This window comes from Pan troglodytes, chromosome 8 (assembly GCF_028858775.2).
Source record: "Pan troglodytes isolate AG18354 chromosome 8, NHGRI_mPanTro3-v2.0_pri, whole genome shotgun sequence".
NCBI lineage: Eukaryota > Metazoa > Chordata > Mammalia > Primates > Hominidae > Pan > Pan troglodytes.
The window spans coordinates 108,027,133-108,043,549 of record NC_072406.2 but is presented as its reverse complement, the minus strand read 5'-3'; the positions used below and the strand labels follow the sequence as shown (position 1 = coordinate 108,043,549).

Genomic DNA, 16,417 nt, shown 5'->3' with positions numbered 1-16,417 from the left:
ATACTGCCCAAAGTAATTTATAGATTCAATGCTATCCCCATCAAGCTACCATTGACTTTCTTCACAGAATTAGAAAAAAATACTTTAAATTTCATATGGAACCAAAAAAGAGCCTGGATAGCCAAGACAATACTAAGCAAAAAGAACAAAGCTGGAGGCATCACGCTACCTGACTTCAAACTATACTACAAGGCTACAGTAACCAAACAGCATGGTACTGGTACCAAAATAGATATATAGACTAATGGAACAGAACAGAGGCCTCAGAAATAATGCTACACATCTACAACCATCTGATCTTTGATAAACCTGACAAAAACAAGCAATGGGGTAAAGATTCCCTATTTAATCAATGGTGTTGGGAAAACTGGTTAGCCATATGCCGAAAACTGAAACTGGACCCCTTCCTTACACCTTATATAAAAATTAACTCGAGATGGATTAAAGACTTAAATGTAAGACCTAAAACCATAAAAACCCTAGAAGAAAACCTAGGCAATAATATTCAGGACATAGGCATGGGCAAAGGATTTATAACTAAAACACCAAAAGCAATGGCAACAAAAGCCAAAATTGACAAATGGGATCTAATTAAACTAAAGAGCTTCTGCACAGCAAAAGAAACTATCACCAGAGTGAACAGGCAACCTACAGAATAGGAGAAAATTTTTGCAATCTACTCATCTGCAAAGGGCTAATATCCAGAATCTACAAATAACTTAAACAAATTTACAAGAAAAAACAACCCCATCAAAAAGTGAGCGAAGGATAAGAACAGACACTTCTCAAAAAAAGACATTTATGCAGCCAGCAAACATATGAAAAAAAAGCTCACCATCACTGGTCATTAGAGAAATGCAAATCAAAGCCACAATGAGATACCATCTCACACCAGTTAGAATGGCGATCGTTAAAAAGTCAGGAAACAATGGATGCTAGAGAGGATGGGGAGAAATAGGAACACTTTTACACTGTTGGTGGGAGTGTCTTCCACCATTGCGGAAGACAGTGTGGCAATTCCCTAAGGATCTAGAACCAGAAATACATTTGACCAAGCAATCTCATTACTGGGTATATACCCAAAGGATTATAAATCATGCTACTATAAAGACACATGCACATGTATGTTTACTACAGCACTGTTCACAATAGCAAAGACTTGGAATCAACCCAAATGCCCATCAATGATAGACTGAATAAAAAAAAATGTGGCACATATACACCATGGAATACTATGGAGACATAAAAAAGGATGAGTTCGCGTCCTTTGCAGGGACATGGATGAAGCTGGAAACAATCAGTCTCAGGAAACTAACACAGGAACAGAAAACCAAACACCGCATGTTCTCACTCATAAGTAGGAGTTGAACAATGAGAACACATGGACACAGGGAAGGGAACATCACACACCAGGGCCTGTCAGGGGGTGGGGGCGAGGGGAGGCACAGCATTAGGAGAATACCTAATGTAGATGACGGGTTGATGGGTGCAAGCAAACCACCATGGCACCTGTATACCTATGTAACAAACCTGCAAGTTCAGCACATGTATCCCAGAACTTAAAGTATAATAGTCATAAAAACGTGTGTGTGCATGTACAGGGCTAAGCATAGAGAAAAGTATGAAAAAATGATAATAGTGACTATCTTAGGGCAGTGGGATTTCAGATGATTTTTATTTTCTTCCTTGTGGCTTTCTGCATTACGTTTTTATACTGTGTATGTTTTACTTGTTCAAAATTTTAAGAGTTTTTTTTTTTAATTGTGTGAAAAACAACAATAACAAAATGAGAATGAAAGGACTGGAGCAGAATGCAAAGAAAGGAGACTGGAAGAGACTGGGAGGTGGAAGTAGGAAGGCAAATGGGGGTCTCAGAGGGACTTGACAGGGGGACCTGAGGGATCTGGAGGGACCAAGAGGTGTCAAAAGACATTATGTAGAACTACTGAGAATAAGAGGTACTGGGTAGCAGAGGGCTCAAGAAAACTGTAGGGAGACTGGAAGGTACACAGGAATTGAAGAAAATGTCCAGGAACAAGAGCAGATAGGGAGACAAGTCAAGAGGAAATGGGAAAGACCAGTGAGGCTAAGTAGGACTGGAGGAAAGGGCAACCCCAGGGAAACAGGGAGACTACACAGTTTGAGGGGGACTGAGAGGGACTGACTAGAAGGAGGGCTTGGGATTGGGTTAGGAGGAATGAAGAATGAGGAGACCATGAGGAGTAGTAGAGATTGTGGAGAACAATGTAGGGCCCTTGGAAAGGATAGGAACAAAAAAAAAAAAAGAAAAAGAAAGAAAGAAAAAAGAAAACACAGGCTTTTGAGCTGACGGCCTAGACTTTCCAGCTGTATCAAGGCTTAACCCTCTTTGCTTGATTTTCGTTACCTGTAAAGATAAGCATAATGCCTGCCTCACAGGGTTAAGATGAGGATTGAATGCTACAATTCGTGTTAAAAACTTAGTAATCACTGGGCATTCAGAGTGCACTCAATAAATGCTAGGTTTTGTTATTATGAACAGCTTCTTAATTCAAAGAAAAGATGAAGGCACAAGAATAGAACTTCATCTCCTGTCCAAGTATTTCATTCTGCACTTTTAATAAAGAATCATTTTTTCCTGAGAGTGAGATGGTGGGAGGGAGGCAAACAAATCCAACCTGCTCTGAAGACTTGCCCAAAGCTGAACCTTCTTCACCACTCAGAATGAAAAATGAAAGACTTTCATCCAATGAGACTTCAGTCTGTGGAGACAACTATGATAAACCAGTATTTAGTGTTGAAATAAACACTTTTTCTGCTTATAAGTAAATAGTTTTCTGTAATATGGTAAACATAATTGTTATCTCTCTAGCAAACACGGAGCACCAAGGCAAACAATATCAAGGTATATTTAGCTTTGAGTCTGTTTGGTTCATGAGTTTTTATTTTTGTTTTGTTTCTAATGTTCAGGTAACTGCAAGAAAAGCCAGAATATACAGCCAGAATCTTCTCCATCTTCCCAAACTATCTCCTCACTATAGTCTGGGTGATAAGAGTTTGACCAAAATGCTGGCTCCAGTGGAACTTTCTTTTCTCTCCTTGTTTTTGGTTCTGTCCTGTTCAGGCGCACGCACACACACACACAGACACACACACACACACACACACACACACACACACACACACACTGCCACCTCAGCCCACAATCTTTCATGGAGTTAGAAGCAATTAAAAGTCTGAAAAGTGGTATATTCTTGGTTGTAAACCCGCTGACAAAGAAGCTCTCATTTTTCACTCTTGTCTGACTCTTTGAATTGATAAATCACTTCTTTCTCACACACATATATTAAAATGAAATGTTTTAAGGAAGGCTTGGGAAAGGAATCAATTCTATAATAAGTAAAACTCATAGTTACTAGGAATGAAAGAATTTAAAATATGTAAAATATAAAATTATAAGATATAACTTTATATAAGATAATTTTATAAAATATAAAATTATAAGATTTTATCTTGTAAGATAAAAGCTTATCTTTATATTGTTTGTATCTACACTGTAGCCATCATATTAACTTAAAAGTTATTCACCTTGTAACAATGCTGCTTATATGAATTGTCAGTATATACTTTTACCCCCCATCACCTCTGCACATCTCAAAATCACTTGCTGAAATCTTCTGCTTCCTGAGCAAATATCCCTGTGTGGTAATTGGGATCGTGTTTCTTAGAAGCCAATTTCTCTTCCTTTTAACCCCTTTTCCTGATACTCAACGGATTGACCTTGACAAACTTTGTAACTCTTTATAGTTTTTACTACTCGTAGTGAAATTAAATCCAATTTAGGCATGTTTTAATTCATGTGTTGAGTGAATAACATGCACATAAACATCACTTTTTAGTCTGCTTTTACCTTTACATTTAATTAAAATAATTTTTATTAAGCACCTAAGAGGTGCTCTGTGGAGGAGCCAAAGATAAATTAAAAAAAAAACCCTTGCATTTTAAAATTTGCAGTTAAATACTCTAGGTGCTTGTGGCAGAAACTATTAGTTGCTCATTACAGTCTTTTCTCCCATCTCTAATAGTAGAACCTAGACACTTCTTCCACATTCATTTGGTGGAAATGATATGATATGCAGTTTCCTGGTCTTGTCCCCTAAAAGATCAACCTAAAATCCTTTGGTTCTTTCTTCCCCACTTCCCTTTTGCTAGCAAATGGAAAACTACAGCTTTGCCATTGGACTTACGGATGGAAACCACATATTGGAGATGGCAAAACTCTCCTATCAGCCCCGATTGCTGATTTGTTACATTAGAGAAAAAGGAAACTTCTATCTTAATGAAAACACTTTACTTTGAATCTTTTTGTTACAGCTACTTAGCTTGTCCTCTAAATAATATAACTCTCTAAAAATATGAGTTGTTTTGTCATTTCAAGTTCCAAATATGTGATTACACATTGAATTTTCAAATATTGATTACACATTAAATTAAAAATCTGTAAGTTGGATATCACCTATAACATTGTTAAAATAATTAATTGGGAGGCTATTAGACTGAAGCAGCTCTAGGGCCCTGAGTTCCTATGTAAGCAAACCAAACCCAATTCAGTGTGAATGGTCCTATCCAAGGAAACTGTAATTTTAGTTTTACCAATCAGAAACTGCCAACTAATCTCTAACTAGGAACTTTAAGGCTACTGCTCCATTCTAGTCAATCAATGTTTTCTTTGCCTTGCTTCCGCATGCACCGTTTAAAAGTTTTCCCTGCATGCCCTTTCGGTGGAGCCCTAACCATCTGCACAGTGGCACTCCTCAATTCATGGATTGTTGCCTGTTCAAATAAACTCTTTAAACTTTTAATGTTCCTAAGTTTATCTTTTAACAATATTTTATTATAATTTTTTAGGATAAAAAGTAATGCCAAGTAAGAATAGAGGGTGATTGCAAATGGGCAATCACTGATAAAGAGGAATCTTTTTTGGGTGATAAAAACTAAACTGTGGTATTGATTGAACAATTCTGTAAATTAACTAGAAATCATTGAGTCATATACACTTTAAATGGGTGAAGTTTTGCTATGTAAACTATACTTCCATAAAGCTGTTTTAAAAAGTAAAAAAAGAGAAAAGTTATTCACCTTGGACCTTTGATGTATTTCGCTATCAATGAGCTGCTCAGTTGAAGATTTTTCACTTTTATTAATCTGAAACACAACATAAATAAATCTTTACAGAAATAGACATAATTGTGCTCATAAGTCTTTTGTCCAAAATTTATAAATATCAATACTTTGCAATGTTTTTCTTTTAAAAAGTGTGGTATGTGTACATGAAATATCAGCAGACATACTGAAATGTCATTTATAATTACTATGACCAAATCACCTAGCTCTTCTTGGCTTTAGGTTTGACATTATAAGGATATTATGAGACAAAAGGAAAATATATATATAGAGAGAGAGAGGAAGACTTTAGGAATTAAGGAGCTATATTAACACTGAATTTCGGCTCTTTTGACAAAGAAAACTTTATTGTGTTAAATGTCTCATTTAAATAGTAAATTTGAAAACAGGAAATTTTAAAAAGCATTACCTTAGAAATTTTTAGCTTTTCTCTCACTTTGCCTCTCAATGTCTTTGCTACATTTTGATTTTCTTCTGCATCTAAATCTATCAGGAAACCAACATAATAAAGAGTTTATGACACTTTATTATAATTAAACAACAATAGCAGCAAAAGTATTTATTAAATTCTTTAATTGCATGCATTTCTAAGCCTCATGACAATTATGAAAACTAGGTTATTATCTTATGAGAGCTTAGAATCTAAGACAAATAGATGTCCTTTCCCCTTTTCCATCTGGAATACTTTCACCCATTCAGGACTGATTTTTGTTTTTCTTTGTGACAACTTTTCTATCCTCTATCACCTTCTTTTTTATTTTTTTTATTTTTTTTGAGACAGAGTTTTGCTCTTGTCACCCAGGCTGGAGTGCAGTGACACCATCTTGGCTCACTGCAACCTCCCCCTCCCGGGTTCAAGCGATTCTCCTGCCTCAGCCTCCTGAGTAGCTGGGATTACAGGCGTGCGCTACCACACCCTGCTAACTTTCTTTTTTGTATTTTTAGTAGAGATGGGGTTTCGCCATGTTGGCCAGGCTGGTCTTAAACTCCTGACCTCAGGTGATCCACCCACCTCAGCCTCCCAAAGTCCTGGGATTACAGGCATGAGCCACCGCGCCCAGCCCTCTTTTTTAAATTTTTAATTATCATGGGTACGTAGTAGGTCTCTGTCACCTTCTTTTGTTGCTTCCTCAGCTACTGGCCAGAGCCCTTCTTTGGCCAAAAACAAAACAAAACAAAACAAAACAAAAACAAAGCTCAGATTTTAAAAATCTGTGAGACATCTCTGTGAAGTATACTAATACAAAAATATCAAAGCCTGGTTACTTGAATTTTATTAAACTGAAAAGACAGGAATCTAAAAAAGAAGAGTGATAAGTCTCTGGATACCCATTTTAATTATGATAGTTTTGTAAAATCATTATAACACTTCTGACCCCTACTTTTTCCAGCTATTAGAGAAAAGGAAAGTTTCGAGGGTATAAAGGAGGCTTATGCCTGCAATCTCAGCATTTTGGGAGGCCGAGGCAGGAGGATTGCTTGAGGCCAGGAGTTTGAGACCAGCTTGCGCAACATAGCAAGACCCTGTCTCCACACACACACACACAAAAATTTGGGGGCTGGGCACAGTGGCTCACGCCTGTAATCCCAGCACTTTGGGAAGCCGAGGCGGGCAGGTCAGGAGTTCGAGACCAGCCTGACCAACATGGAGAAACCCCATCTCTACTAAAAATACAAAATTAACTGGGCGTGGTGGCACATGCCTGTAATCCCAGCTATTTGGGAGGCTGAGGCAGGAGAATTGCTTGAACCCGGGAGGTGGAGGTTGCGGTGAGCCGAGATCACGCCATTGCACTCCAGTCTGAGCAATAAGAGCAAAACTCCATCTCAAAAAAAAAAAAAATAACATACATGCCTATAGTCCCAGCTACTTGAGAGGCTGAGGTGGGACCACCGCTTGAGCCCAGAAGTCTGAGGCTGCAGTGAGCTATGATCGCACTACTTCACTCCAGCCTTAGGCAACAGAGCAAGACTCTGTTTCTTAAAAAAAAAAAAAAAAAAGTCTCAAGCCCTTGTGTGTACTCCAAGCCATGTGTTATTTTCTGCTCGTTTGCTGGATGGAATGAAAGAGATCATGCAAGATCATGCAATCCTAGGTACAGTAAAAAATTGAGGACCTATTGATCACTTTGCCTTGCTTTTTACTTTTTCTATTCCCTGCCTTTGAGTGCTTAAAGGTTACATAGAAGTTTGTAGAAGTAAAGGGTAAGCATAAAGCTAAATAACTAACTATAGGTCATGAGAATCTTCATGTTTAACCACAGTATTCCTTGGTAAAATTTAAAAATTACTAGTTGGTTTTGTTTATACTCTATTCCCATAACTTAGAATGGCAGATGGCATATAATACATGCTCAATAAATATTTGCTTGATGAATGAACCAGAGCTCAACCATTATTTGTGTATTTTCCTCCCTGAGATTTGAAGTTTGCTGAAGCAGGTTCTGCACCTATGTATCTTTGTGGTCTAAAACAGTCTCACCACCAGTGGCGTCTCCATGTTTGCAGTGACAAAAAGAAAATGAAATTCAGGTTTATTACATCCATTGACTTTTCTATTTCCTTATGCCCATCTTGTTTTATTTAGGAAGTTTAATTTCTCTTTAAACTGATTCCTTAGGAAATTTGTGTTCCCAGCTGAAACCCTGGCACAGGATTAATCATTTACATCTTTAAAAATAAAAATGAAGAGTATCAGAGTTATGGTATACTTATTGAGAACCTTTTTGGAGATGCTTGTCTATAATTTCTTCAGCTGTAATATTATCCATCTCTTCTGACATCTGCAAAAAAAGCAGGGAGGGTTAAACTTGCATCTTGTTTTGTCACTGAACATCTTTTATTATTATTATTATTATACTTTAAGTCCTAGGGTACATGTGCACAACATGCAGGTTTGTTACATAGGTATACATGTGCCATGTTGGTTGCTGCACCCATCAACTCGTCATTTACATTAGGTATATCTCCTAATGCTATCCCTCCCCCAGCCCCCCACCCTCCGACAGGCCCTAGCGTGTGATGTGCCCCGCCCCGTGTCTATGTGTTCTCGTTATTGAACATCTTTTCAAATATTCATCAGCCCTTTGAACATCATCTCCTTTAAAATGCCAGTTCACAGATTTTGCTTGTTTTCTTAAATTTCACCTTTTTGTCAATTTGTATAAGCTCTTTATATATGGTGAAATTACTCTCTCTTAGGAGGTAAAGCAAGGTGGCTGGATAGAATCCTCCAGCAATCATCTGCACTGCAGGAACAACAAATTGAACAACTATCCACATAAGAAGCACCTTCACAAGAACCAAAAATCAGGTGAGCAATCATAGTGCCTGGTTTTAACATCATGTCAAGGAAAGAGGCACTGAAGAGAGTAGGAAAGACGATCTTGAATTGCCTATACCACCTCTCTCTCATCCCCAGGCAGCATGGCAGGAAGAGAGAATCTGTGCACTTTGAGGAGGGAGAGTTAAGTGATTGGGGGACTTTGCATTGGAACTCACTGCTCCCCTAACATAGCAGAAAGCAACACAGGGCAGAATTTGGCCAGTGCCCACAGAGGGAGCACTTAGACAAGTGCTAGCCAGATGGGAACTGTCCATCCCAGCAGTCAGAACCTGACTTCCAGCTAGCCCCACCACCATTGGCTAAAGCACTCTGGGGTCCTAATAAATTTGAAAGGCAGTCTAGCCCACAAGGACCACAATTCCTGGACAAGTCCTGGTACTGTGCAGGGCTCACAGCCAGTGGACTCAGGGTGACACGATCCAGTGAGACACCAGCTGGGGCAGCCAAGGGAGTGCTTGCATCACCCCTCCCCCAACTTCAGGCAGTACAGCTCACAGCTCCAGGAAAAGACGGAAGAGCAAAGAGTACTTTGTCTTGCAACTTGGATACCAGCTCAGCCACAGTAAAAGCACCAAGCAGAGTCCTAAAGCCCCCACTCCTGGCACTATCTCCCAGATAATATTTTTAGACGGACACCGGGCCAGAAGAGAACCCACTGCCCTGAAGGAAAGGTTACAATCCTGGCAGAATTCACCATCTGCTGACTAAAGAACCCTTGGGCCTTGAATAAACATCAGTGGTAGCCAGTCAGTAGTCACCACGACCTTGGGCGAGACCCAGTATTGTGCTGGCTTCAGGTGTGACCCAGCACATTTCCACCTGTGGCGGCCACAGTGAGAGACACCTTCTGCTTGAGGAAAGGAGGAGGAAGAGTAAAATGACTTTGTTTTGCAACTTGGTGATATGATTAGGCTTTGTGTTCCCACCCAAATCTCATCTTGAATTGTAATCCCCAGGTGTTGAGGGCGAGACCGAGTGGGAGGTGATTGGATCATGGGGGTGGTTTCCCCCATGCTGTTCTCATGATAGTGAGTGAGTTTTCACGAGATCTGATGGTTTTACAAGCGTCTGGTATTTGCCCGGCTTGCATTTCTCTCTCCTGCCACCATGTGAAGAAGGTCCTTGCTTCCCCTTCGCCTTCCACCATGATTCTAAGTTTCCTGAGGCCTTCCCAACCATGTGGAACTGTGAGTCAATTAAACCTCTTTCCTTTATAAATTACTTTTTAAAGGGTACTATCTTTATAGCAGTGCGAGAATGGACTACACACTTGGGTATCCAGCTCAGCCACAGTCAAATAAAGTGTATCAAGCAGACTCCTAAAGTCTCTGATTCCAGACCTTAGGTCTTGGTGGGCATTTCTAGACCCATCCTGGGCCAGAAAGGAACCTGCGGCTCTGGCGGGAGAGAACCAGGCTTGGTAGGACTCACCAACTGCTGACTAAAAACCCCTTGGGCCTTGAATAAACATCAGTGGTAGTCAGGGTATAGTCACCACTGGCCTGGTGCAGTGGTGCCCATAAGCAGATAGCCCTTTTGCTTGAGGAAAGAAAAGGGAAAAGCAGAGAGGACTTAGTCTTACAACCTGGGTGCCAGTTCAGCCCCAGTAAAATGAAGCACCAAACAAATTCCTAAAACCCCTGACCCCAGGCCCTCACACTTCAATGGCATTTCTAAACCCACCCTGGGCCAGAAGGGAACCTGCTTCACTGGAAGGAACCTGCTTCACTGAATGGGAAGACCTAGTCCTGGCAGGATTCATCATTTGCTCACTAAATAGCCCTTGGGGCTTGAATAAACATCAAGACTCTCAGGACTCTCACCAACAGGCCTTGGATGAGACCTAGCACTATGCTGGCTTCAGGTATGACCCAGCACAGTCCCAGTGGTAGTGGCCATGGGAGTGTCTGCATCACTCCTTCCCCAACTCCAGGCAGCTCAGCATGGAGAGAGAAAGACACTTTGTTTGGGGAAAAGGGAATAGAACAAGAAACCCTGCCTGGTAATCCAGGGAATTCTCCCTGATCTCCTTGGTCTTCTCCCAAGACCACCAAGGCAGTACCTCTACAAGTCTGCAAGAGTCAGCACATTACTGGACTTGGGGTGCCCCTTAATGCATTTATGGTTGCATGACCAAATAACTGGATCACAACACTCAAAATTATCTTTGAATACTTACTAATCCTTCTCTAGAAAGTTGGGTACAAACAAACCCAGACTGCAAATATTAGAATAAATATCTAACTATTCAATGCCCTGACATTGATGAACACCCACAAGCTTCAAGACCATCCAGGAAAACATGACTTCTCCAAATAAACTAAATAAGGCACCAGTGACCAATTCTGGAGTAACAGAAATATGTGATCTTTCAGGCAGTGAATTCAAAGTAACTGTTTTGAAGAAGCTCAGTGAAATCCAAGGTAAGACAGAGAAAGAATTCAGAATGTTATGAGACAAATTTAACAAAGAGATAGAAATAATTAAAAAGAATCAAGCAGAAATTCTGGAGCTGAAAAAATCAATTGAAAAAATGAAGAATGCATCAGAGTCTCCCAACATTAGAATTGATCAAGCAGAAGAAAGAATCAGTAAGCTTGAAGACAGGCTATTTGAAAATACACAGTCAGAGGAGACAAAAGAAAAAGAATAGAAAATAATGAAGCATGCCTATGGCAGCTAGAAAAAAAGCCTCAAAAGGGCAAATCTAAGAGTTATTGGCCTTAAAGAAGAGGTAGAGAGAGAGACTGGAGTAGAAAGTTTATTCAAAAGATAATAACACTTTCCAACCTAGAGAAAGATGTTAATATTCAAATACAAGAAGGCTTTAGAAAATTGAGCATATTTAACCCAATGAGACTACCTCAAGATATTTAATAATCAAACTCCCAAAGGTCAAAGATAAAGAAATAATCCTAAAAGCAGCAAGGGAAAAGAAAAATAATAACATAAATTGGAACTCCAATACATCTGGCAGCACATTTCTCAGTGAAAACCTTACAGGCTAAAAGAAAGTGACAGAATCTATTTAATGTGCTGAAGGAAAAAATTTTTATCCTAGAAAATTGTATCCAGTGAAAATATCGTCAAAGATGAAGGAGAAATTGAGACTTTCCAAGACAAACAAAAGCTGAGGGATTTTGTCAACACCAAATCTGTTCTGCAAGAAATGTTGAAGGGACTTCTTCAATCTGAAAGAAAAGGACATTAATGAACAGTAAGAAATCATCTGAAGGTACAAAACTCTCTTGTAATTAGGTATACAGACAAATACAGAATATTATAACACCATAATTGTGGTGTGTAAACTACTCATATCTTGAATGGGAATACTGAAAGTTGAATCTATCAAAAATAATAACTACAACAACTTTTAGGCTGGGCACGGTGGCTCACACCTGTAATCCCAGCACTTTGGGAGGCTGAGGTAGGCGGAACACTTGAGGTCAAGAGTTCAAGATCCGCCTGGCCAATATGGTGAAACCCTGTCTCTACTTAAAAATACAAAAATTAGCCAGGTGTGGTGGTGTGCGTCTGTAACCCAGCTACCTGGGAGGCTGAGGCAGGAAAATCATCTGAATCCAGAGGTGGAGGCTGCAGTGAGCCGAGACCATGCTGCTGCACTCCAGCCTGGGTGACAGGGCAAGACTGTCTCAAAAATAATAACTGCAATAACTTTTTAAGACACAGACAGTATAAGAAGATATAAATAGAAACAAAAAGTTAAAAAGCAGGGGGGATAAAGTTAAAGGGTAGAGTTTTAATTAGTTTTCTCCTTGTTTGTTTGTTAGTTTGTTTTTGCAATAAGAGTTAAGTTGTCATCAATTTGAAATAATGGGTTGTAAGATGTTGTTTGTAGGCCTCATTGTAACATCAAACAAAAAACCTACCATAGATACACAAAAAATATAAAGCAAGGAGTTAAAACATACCACCAGAGAAAATTGCTTTCACCAAAAACAGAAGACGGACGAACGGACGGAAGGAAGGAAGGAAGGAAGGAAGACAGAACAACCAGAAAACAAACAACAGAATGGCAATAGTAAAGTCCTTGCTTATCAACAACAACATTGAATATAAATGGACTAAACTCTCTAATCAAAAGACATAGAGTGGCTGAATGGATAAAAAAATCAAGACTCAATGACCTGTTGCCCGTAAGAAACACATTTCACCTATAAAAACACATAAACACTGAAAAGGATGAAAAAAGATAGTCCATGCAAATGGAAACCAAAAAAGAGCAGGAATAGCTATAATTATATCAGATAAAATAAATTTCAAGACAAAAACAGACAAAGAAGGTCACGATATAAAAGGGATCAATTCATCAAGAGGATGTCATAATTGTACATACATATGCTCCCAACACTGAAGCACCCAGATACATAAAACGAATATTATTAGAGCTAAACAGAGAGATAGACAACCAATGCAGCAATAGTTGGAGACTTCAACAGCCCACTTTCAACACTGAACAGATCATCCAGACAGAAAATCAACCAAAAAATATCAGACCTTATCTACACTAAAGACCAAATGGACCTAACAGATATTTATAGAATGTTTCATCCGACGGCTGAAGAATATACATTCTTCTCTTCACCACATGGATCATTCTCAAGAATAGACCATATGTTAGCCCACAAAATACATCTTTAAAAATTCAAAAACTTTGAAATCATATCAAGTATCTTCTCTGATTACAATGGAATAAAATTAAAAGTCAATAACAAGAGGAACTTTGGAAACTATACAAACACATGGAAATTACACAATATGCCTCTGAATGACCAGTGGCTCAACGAAGAAATTAAGAAAATTCCTTGAAACAAATGAAAATTGAAACACAACATACCAAAACCTATGGGATACAGCAAAAGCAGTACTAAGAGGAAAGTTTACAGCAATAAGTGTCTATGTCAAAAAATTTTTTAAAAGAAAAAAAATTAAAATAACCTAATGATGCGTCTTAAAGAACTAGAAAAGCAAGAGCAAATCGAACCCAAAATTCATAGAAGAAATAGTAAAAACAAGAGCAGGAAATAAATCACATTAAAATAAAAAAATACAAAACACCAATGAAACAAAAAGTTGTTTTTTTGAAAAGTTAAACAAAATTGACAAATCATTAGCCAGACTCACTAAGACAAAGAGAGAGAAAACCCAAATAAATAAAATCAGAAATGAAAAAGGAGACATTATAGCTGATACTGCAGAAATTCAAAGGATCCATTAGAGGCTACTATGAGAAATTATATGCCAATAAATTTAAAAACCTAGAAGAAATGAATAAATTCCTAGACACATACAACCTACCAAGATTGAACCATGAAGAAATCCAAAACTTGAATAGACCAATAATAAGTAACAAGATCAAAGCCATAATAAAAAGTCTCCAAGCAAAGAAAAGCCTGGGACCTGATGGCTTCCCTGCTAAATTTTGGCAAACATTTAAAGAACTAATATCAATCCTACTCAAACTGTTCCAAAAAACAGAGGACAAGGGAATACTTCCAAACTCATTCTACAAGGCCAGTATTACCCTGATACTAAAACCAGACAAAGTGACATCAAAAAAAGAAAACTACAGGCCAATGTATCTGATGAACATTGATGCAAAAATCCTCAACAAAATACTAGCAAGCCGAATTCAACATCATATTAAAGAGATCATTCATCGTGACCAAATGAGATTCATCACAGGGATACAAGGGTGGTTCAACATACACAAATCAATCAATGTGATACATCATACCAACAGAATGAGAGACAAAAACCATATGATTATTTCAATTGATGCTGAAAAAGCATTTGATAAAATTCAACATCGCTTCATGAAAAAACCTTCAAAAACTGGGTATATAAGAAACGTACCCCAACGCACTAAAAGCCATATGTGACAGACCCACAGCTAATGTTATAGCAAACAGGGAAAAACTGAAAGCCTGTCCTCTAAGATCTGGAACAAGACAAGGATGCCTACTTTCACCACTGTTGTTCAACATGTACTCAAAGTCCTAGCTAGAGCAATCAGACGAAAGAAATAAAGGGCATCCAAATTGGAAAGAAAGAACTCAAGTTATCCTTGTTTGGAGATGATATAATTATGTATTTAGAAAAACATAAAGACTTCACAAAAAAACAATTAGAAATGATGAACAAATTCAGCAAAGTTGCAGGATACAAAATTGATATACAAAAGTCAGTAGCATTTCTATATGCCAACAGCAAACAATCTGAAAAAGAAATCTAGAAAATAATCCCACTTACAATAGTTACAAATCAAATTAAATACCCAGGAATTAACTTAATCAAATAAGTAAAAGATGTCCACAATGAGAACTATAAAATGCAAGAAACTGAAGAGGATACACAAAAAATGGAAAGATATTTCATGTTCATAGATTGGAAGAATCAATATTGTTAAAATGTCCATTCTATTCAAAGCAATCTACATATTCAATCCAATCCCTATCAAAATACCAAGAACGTTCTTCACAAAAATAGAAAAAGTAATCCTAAAATTTATAGGGAACCTAAAAAGACTCATAATAGCCAGAGCTATCCTGAGCAGGAAAACACAAGACTCGAGAAATCACATTACCTGACTCTATTAGTCCATTCTCACGCTGTTATGAAGAAATACCTGAGGCTGGGTAATTTATAAAGGAAAGAAGTTTAATTGACTCACAGTTCCGCATTGCTGGGGAGGCCTCAGGAAACTTGCAATCATGGCAGAAGGCAAAGGAGAAGCAGGCACCTTCTTTACAGGGCAGCAGGACAGAGTGAGTGCAAGCAGGGGAAATGCCGAACACCTATAAAACCATCAGATCTTGTGAGACTCACTCACTCACTATAACAAGAACAGCATGGGGGAAACCACTCCCGTGATCCAATTCCCTCCATCTGGTCCCCCCATTGAACTTGGGGATTATGGGGATTATAATTCCAGATGAGATTTTGGATGGGGACATGGCCAAACCATATCACTGACTTCAAATTGTACTACAAAGCTATACTAAAAGCCAAACCATACCACTGACTTCAAATTGTGCTACATAGCTGTACTAAACAAAACAGCATGGCACTGGCATTAAAATACACACACACACACACGCACACACACACACACATCAATGGAACAAAATAAAGAAACCAAAAATAATTCTATACATCTACAATGAAATCATTTTCAACAAGGTGCCAAAAATACACATTGGGAAAAGACAATCTCTTTAATAAAGGGGGCTGGGAAAGCTGGATATCCATATGCAGAAGAATGAAACTGGACCCCTATCTCTCACCATATACAAAAATCAAATCAAAATGAATTAAAGACTTAAATCTAAGATCTGAAAGTATAAAACTACTAAAAGAAAAATTGGGGAAACTCTCCAGGACATTGGTCTGGGCAAAGATTTCTTAAGTAATACCCCAAAAGCACAGGCAATCAAAGCAAAAAATGGACAAATGGGATCACATCAAGTTAAAAAGCTTCTGCAAAGTAAAGGAAACAATCAACAAAGAAACAGCCCTTAGAATGGGAGAAAATATATGCAAACTATGTATCTGATAAGGGATTAATAACCAAAATATACAAGGAGCTCAAACAACTCAATAGGAAAATGTCTAATAATCTGATTTAAAAATGGGCAAAAGATCTACATAGATATTTCTCAAAAGAAGACATACAAATGGCAAACAGGTATATGAAAAGATGCTCAACATCATTGACCATTAGAGAAATGCAAATCAAAACTACAATGAGACATCATCTCACTCACTTAAAATGGCTTTTAACCAAAAGACAGGCAATAATGAATGCTGGCAAAAGCATTGAGAAAGGGCAACCCTAATACACTGTTGGTGGGAATGTAAATTAGTACAGCCACTACGGAGAACAGT

The 16,417-nt window shown here is 38.3% G+C and overlaps 1 protein-coding gene and 1 long non-coding RNA gene across 2 annotated transcripts in view; one reads left to right on the top strand and one right to left on the bottom strand.

The window, feature by feature from the left end:
• The window catches only part of LOC104008264 (uncharacterized), a 170,331-nt gene extending 161,888 nt beyond the window's left edge, over positions 1-8,443 (top strand). The window contains exon 3 of the long non-coding RNA XR_010146999.1: positions 8,365-8,443. This is a non-coding gene — a long non-coding RNA (uncharacterized LOC104008264). The remainder of the gene's footprint in view (positions 1-8,364) is intronic.
• CC2D2B (coiled-coil and C2 domain containing 2B) overlaps positions 1-16,417 on the bottom strand; it is a 170,277-nt gene that overhangs the window by 102,403 nt on the left and 51,457 nt on the right. The window contains 4 exon segments of the mRNA XM_054660392.2: positions 2,658-2,753; positions 5,119-5,184; positions 5,573-5,649; positions 7,886-7,946. Of these exon segments, the coding sequence (XP_054516367.1) occupies positions 2,658-2,753; positions 5,119-5,184; positions 5,573-5,649; positions 7,886-7,946 (300 nt within the window).